Here is a 6618-nt window from a genome sequence, read left to right as displayed (position 1 = left end):
CGGCACCCTTCTCCTTTGAGCCACAGGCACTGCCCAATCTTTTTTCTTTTTTGAGATAGAATCTGGCTGTGCTGTCCAGGAGAAAGTACAGTGGACACAACTCCTTGGAGCCTCAAACTTCTGGGCTCAAGTCAAGTGAGCCTCGTGCCTCAACCTTAAGAGTAGCTGGGACTACAGGCTCATGCCACCATGCCCAGTTAGTTTTAATATTTTTTGTAGAAATGGGGTCTCACAGTGTTGTTGAGGGTGGTCTTCTACTCCTGGTACCACCAGCTTCTCAAAATGCTGGGAGGGCAGGCAGGAACCACTGCACCTCGGCTTTTCCTTGCATTTCAATAGTGGGAGCAAACCAGGCAGTGATACCTTCTGGGACTGTAAAGATGACCCACAGCTCAAGTTATTTTAATTGTCATTCTGTGTGATGACTTACGAAGTTTTGTGTTTAATACAGTGAAAAAATGGAGCAGGGTGGCACCTGTAGCTCAGTGAGTAGGGTGCTGGCCCCATATACCGATGGTGGCGGGTTCAAACCCAGCCCTGGCCAAACTGCAACAAAAAAATAGCCGGGTGTTGTGGCGGGCGCCTGTAGTCCCAGTTACTCGGGAGGCTAAGGCAAGAGAATTGCCTACGCTCAGGAGTTGGAGATTGCTGTGAGCTGTGACACCACGACACTCTACCAAGGGTGATAAAGTGAGATTGTCTCTAAAGAAACACGGGAACATAAGCTTTTTCTTCTATTTTTAAAAATATATTAACAATCCTAGTATTAGAAGGCCAAGTTGGGAGGACTGCTTGAGGCCAGGAGTTTGAAACCAACCTATCAATGTAACAAGAACCCATTTCTCAAAACAACACACAAAACTAACCAACCACACACGCAATTAACCAACCACACACGCAACCAACCACCCCCCCCCAACTAACCAACCCTTTACACACAACCAACCACACACACACAGACACACACGCACACACGCATGCATGCATGCGTGCACACAGGATAGAGCAGTATTAACCCTGACTCTTTCCTTTTTGGTACCACGATATTCCCTTTGGCCCTTTGGTTTTAGTGTTTTTAATGTCATGAGTGTGTTAACAATAAAGATTTATTGTTAAATTTGTTTTCTTTCTACCTATTGTTATTTCATCACTATTACAGGTTGAGTTTCCCTAATTTGAAATGCTCGAAAATTCAAAACTTAACTGCCAAGTCTAATGCAAATATTCCCAAATCCAGAAAAATTCAAAAAGTGAAACATTTTTGGTCCCAAGCATTTCAAATAAGATAGTAACCTGGACCCCTAAGTGACAGAGGCAACATTCAAATGTGATCTGCTCCTGAGTTAGTGCCTGAGCCCCCCCCCCCCACTGCTTTCTCCCACCATGGAAGTGATCTCAGCAGCAACAGCTGGGGCTATATGGGGGCCCATCCCCCAGGCCCAGGCTCCAGGAAAGTCAGGGGTGCCCATGAGACATGCAGAATGACCAGGCTCTCCAGGACAAGGGTGGTAGGGTGGTGGGGTGACCTCAGGAGACCCCAGCACCCTGTACTCTCTCCACCCCACCACCATTTCCTGTGTTCCCGAGGGCAGGAAACTATAAAGCGATGCCCCACTGAAGAAAGATGGAGAAATTTCCAGGCTGTGTCTGAAAGAAGGGTGGGTGGTAACATGGAAGGTTATTCCTGTCCAAAGAATGACAAAGACAGAGGCTGGGAGTCTGTGGCGCCAAACTGCAGGCCACAGGGCAGAGGGGCTGGACCTGAGTATGCCAAGCAGGGCTGGGGAGGGCCCCATGTAGAGGTACCCTGGGTTCTGGGCCCCAGTGTGCTGCACAATGTTGGGGTATCCTGAGTCCCCACCACCACTAGTGGCCCTGACAGACTGGGCTAGGGGCCTGCAGCTCTTCTCAGAGCCTGAGCAGGTGAGGAAGTTGAGGCTCAGAGGCAGGCTAGCCCCAGCACAGCTTCAAGACCACCCACAGGGAGGACAGGCCAATGGCCAACCCACCTCTCTTTGCTGAGTCATCCCAGCAGAGGACTGTGCTGTTCCTCCCACCTGAACAAAACACAGGAAACTCCTCAACCTGCTTCTCCCTCTGGCTGCCCCCCATACTTCCTGCTCCCTGGGGCAGCCTCTGGAGTGGCAAGGACCTGCAGCTTCTCTCTCTCCACAGACGGCTCCAAGGGCCTGGCTGGGCCCTGTCTTCCTTCCTGGGGCAGCAGCCCTGCCTCGCCAGCTGCAGACAGCCCAGGTCCATGGTGGGACCTTGTGCTGTCCTTCCTCCTGCATGGCCCATATGCATTGGTCCCATGAGGCTTTCTGTAGCTGTAATCAAGTCCAGCATCTCAGCTACTGTCCGGTGGGTACCCAACACTCTCAGTCTGTCCACTTCCAGGGTGCACTGTGGCATCCTCCCCTCCCCACCTGCACCCTGTCCTTCAGGAAATCCTGTGACTTCACTGACAGGGAATTTCCAGAAGCTGGCCCTACTCCCTCTTCCCAGCTAAGAGCCCAACTGTGCCCTCCCCTCCTCAGTCAGGCAGAAAACATACTTACAGAGTGCATGGAGCCAGGTTAACTGCAAGGTTAGGAGCAGCGGGAGATATGGAGTATTCTAGGAGGTGAGTGGAGCCTAGATTCCAACCAGGAGGCAGATCTGAGTGAACTTTCCACACATTGCCTAAAGAGGTCTCAGAAGGGACCATGCTGGGATTAATTTTTTTCTTTTTGAGACAGAATCTCACTCTGTCACCTTGGGTAGAGTCCTGGGGTATCATAGCTCACAGCAATCTCAAACTCCTGGGCTCAAGTGATCACCATGCCTCAGCCTCCCTAGTAGCTGGAGCTATAGGTGTCTGCCACAACGCCTGGCTAGTTTTTCTATTTTTATTAGACATGGGGTTTTGCTTTTGCTCAGGCTGGTCTCCAACTCCTAAATTTAAGCTATCCACCTGCCTCAACCTCCCAGAGTGCTGGGATTACAGGAATCCCATGCTGGGATTCATTTTATTTTTTTTTTGCGGGGGGGAACAGAGACCCACTTTGTCACCCTCTGTAGTGTACTGTAGTGTCATAGCTCATAGCAACCTCAAACTCTTGGGTTCAAGTGATCCTTTTGCCTCAGCCTACAGAGTAGCTGGGACTCTTTAAGTGTCTGCCACAATGCCAGGCCTCTACTATTTTTAGTAGAGATGGATCTTGCTTTTGCTCAGGCTGGCCTTTTTTCATTTTGAATACTATTTACCTTGATCCTAATTCAACATTGATACCTGACTCTTTTTCATCTGCCATAAAAGTCATTACCTGGCTTATTCTGTTTTTAGAAAAGCAGCACAGAATATTATCAAACTCCTGGCCTCAAGTCTCAACCTCCCAGGGCCCCAAACTGAGCAACACTTCTTTTTCTCTTTTAGAGAAAAGGTCTTGCTCTGTCACCCAGGCTGGAGTGCAGTGATTTATTATCTTACTGTAGCTCACACGGCCCCAGTGTGGAAGGGCTCCTGCCTACTAAGGTCTGAGCTGACCCTTCTCCTCCTCAGCTTTATGCTGCAGGGGCCTTCCGGCCTCCTTTAATCTGGTATGTCCTCATCAGATGTCCCCGGCCCTGGTTATCCTCTGGGCATCTCATCAGAAACTGTCTCTGCTGCTCCACTTTGCTGCTGCTGAGCACTCCGTGCTGTGCATGCAGACTCTGACGACCCTGCCTCAGTGTGCAGACCTGCCAGGCACAGATGACAGGAGGCACCAGGTACTCAAGGGCAGTGGCCCTGGCTCCCCAAGGGGGGCATATCACCAACTTGCCCCTTCCCACCATGCCCCATCACCCCAGCAGAAAGAACCAGCCGAGGTCTCCTGCTGTACTAATGTATTCCATCTTTCAAAAAGAAAGACATGATTTTAATATTACTTAACAATATGTTAAAAAAGTAGCCAGGCAGGCCTCCGTGTTAACACAGTCGCACACTCTATAACGGACTTGACGGTGTGAGCACTGGGTGGGTTTCTTGGTTTTTCAACTTTCTTGTCTGCAAGGATCTTACACAAGCTGGCTACAGGTCAGGGGTCAAACACAGATGGTGCGACGTGTATACTCTTGACGGCAGATTGTGGAGCGCGAAGGAGGCCTGCCCCGCCCAGCCCGCCTCGGGTGGATGCAGGGGCACACGAGAGCTGAGTGATGGCCAACACCCGGTGGGACAGATGACAGGACAGGGCGTGATGCAGAGGCGACGGCACCATATGGAAGATGCAAACTCGTATCTGGCCACAGCCCAGGCCTCCGAGGCCGTGGTGGTAGGAGGACTTGGCAGGAACTACTGTTGCAATCCGACAGCACAGAGCTACAATCGAGGGGTCTCACGCACAGACTACACGCACACGAGCTAACAGCGTGGGCCGGGCAGCAAGTTCTTGGTCTAGGGTCTCAGGCGGTATTGCCCGCCCCACGCAGGCCTGGGTGAGCTCCGTGGCTGGGGGGCCAGCAATGGGCTCGGCTCTGGGGTGGCACAGCCTGGCCCGCCTCCCGCACGTCCCTCTCCAGGCCGGCCTCCTTCAGTGGGCAGCAAAGGTGGCTTTTTTCAAGCTAAAATTGGACCAGTTGATGGACAGTCTTTGTCGGGTCTGTCTGGCAGAATCCAAGCAGAACCTGCAGAGACAAAAAGCCAAACGGTCACTGAAGGTAAAGGTACTCCTAAGCCAGGGCTCGGCAGAGCCCACCATCCTCCTGCTGTTTGCTAGAAACTCGGGGGCAGTCACTGAGGGGGCTGGGGTCCACAGTCCCCTCCAGGCCTTCCCCACTGGCCACACCTGAGGAAAGGAAAGCACCCTTAGGAAGGAGGCAGTCCTGAGAAAGAAAATAAATGTTTAATCTGAGGAATGTGAGCCCTCTAAGTCGCCCAGCCCAGGGAGGCAGGGACCTGCAGCAGCTTTACATGCCTCCCACCTACCCTGAGCTAAGGGATCACTCTGAAATCACCTGCTCTGAGTGCTGCACCCAAGGCTACACAGTGGACTAAGGCTGCCACAGCCTGGACACTGTAACTCACACCCTATAGTTCAACAACAGCCACCAACACTGTGATTCACACAAAGTCCTATGAATTCCTAACGAACCACCTTTCTGGTTTTTTTTTTTTTTTGAGACAGAGCCTCAAGCTGTCCCCCTGAGTGCCATGGCATCACAGCTCACAGCAACCTCCAACTCCTGGGCTCAAGCGAGTCTCCTGCCTCTGCCTCCCAAATAGCTGGGACCCCAGGGGCTCGCCACAACACCTGGCTATTTTTTGGTTGCAGCCATCATTGTTGTTTGGTGTGTCTGGGCTGGATTCGAACCCGCCACCTTAGGTGTATGTGGCTGGCACCTTAGCCGCTTGAGCCACAGGCACTGAGCCAATGAACCACCTTTCTGAAACTCCCTCCAATTTCTCCTTTTTGCTTTAGAAACTTTGCTCTCCACTGTTCTCCAGGGCACATCTCCAAGTGTCCAGGAGCAGTCCTCAACCTTGTACCTCACAAGGTCAACAGTCTTGGTCTCAGGATGCTGGCATGTGCCCTGTGTTCTCTGGTGCTAAGTTGTCGTTTTCTACCCGAGCACCAGGGAATGTGCTTGGTTGAGGTTCCAAGAAGAAAAGCAACATGGGTAGGGGTACCAGACTGGGAATATAGGCTTCCACCCCCCAAGGCAAATTGTGATGGACAGAATCAAAAGTGCCCTGTCTGGGCTGGGCACAGTGGCTCATGCCTGTAATCCCAGTACTCTGGGAGGCCAAGGTGGGTGGAATGCCTGAGCTCATAGGTTTGAAACCAGCCTGAGCCAGAGCAAGACCTTACTTCTAAAAATAGCTGGGCATTGTGGTGGGCCTCTGTAGTCCCAGCTACTTGGGAGGCTGAGGCAAGAGAATCACTTGAGCCCAAGAGTTTGATGTTGCTGTGAGGTGTCATGCCACCGCACTCTACCAAGGGGGACAAAGTGAGACTCTGTCTCAAAGAAAACCAAAAAAACCAAAAAACCCACAAGTGCCCTGTCTGGCTGGGCCCTGCCAGTGGCCACCATCCTGAACATCTTTATCTGCCTGTCCAGGTAGTAAAGGACTATGGCCGATGGCAGAGGGGACGAGAGCTGGGTGGCAGACATAGACAGGGCCTACACAGAGCAAAATGCTGCCTAGTGTCTGAGGAAGGAGGGCAAGTCCTGGAGAACCACATGTGACCTAGCAACTCTCTTCCTGTGCCCTGTGTAAGCCACAACTGGGAAGGCAGAACCACAATAGAAAGAAAACTGGACCTGAGTTTGGCTTAGCCTGGGGGCCACTAGGGGTGTGGGATGCTGGGGGGCTGGCTACCAAGCTGAGGCTGTGTGGGCTGCAACTAACCAGCAGGTGTTACATCAGAGTCACAGCAACTATTGTCGCCCTCCAGTGTCTTCTGCACCTGCTCAACTTAGAAAAGCAGCCCAGGAAACACATCAGTATGTCTATGTTCCAATAACACTTTATGCACAGTAAAATAACAAGTTTATATATAGTTTTCATGTGTCATGAAATATTTTCTCCCCCAACTACTTAAATGTAAAAATTCTTGGCTCAGCGCCTGTGGCTCAAGTGGCTAAGGTGCCAGC

At 51.6% G+C, this 6618-nt stretch overlaps 1 protein-coding gene across 2 annotated transcripts in view; it reads right to left on the bottom strand.

The window, feature by feature from the left end:
• Nucleotides 1–3852: 3852 nt before the first annotated feature.
• FAM193A (family with sequence similarity 193 member A) overlaps nucleotides 3853–6618 on the bottom strand; it is a 123790-nt gene continuing 121024 nt past the window's right edge. For both annotated transcript variants that reach the window (XM_023507682.1, XM_012812267.2), the window contains exon 21: nucleotides 3853–4647. In XM_023507682.1, the coding sequence (XP_023363450.1) occupies nucleotides 4554–4647 (94 nt within the window). In that variant the 3' untranslated portion in view covers nucleotides 3853–4553. The remainder of the gene's footprint in view (nucleotides 4648–6618) is intronic.

Source organism: Otolemur garnettii, unplaced genomic scaffold (assembly GCF_000181295.1).
Source record: "Otolemur garnettii isolate 467f Iridium unplaced genomic scaffold, OtoGar3 scaffold00198, whole genome shotgun sequence".
Classification (NCBI taxonomy): domain Eukaryota; kingdom Metazoa; phylum Chordata; class Mammalia; order Primates; family Galagidae; genus Otolemur; species Otolemur garnettii.
Note: the sequence above shows the minus strand (reverse complement) of the source record. Positions and strands in the feature narration are given on the sequence as shown.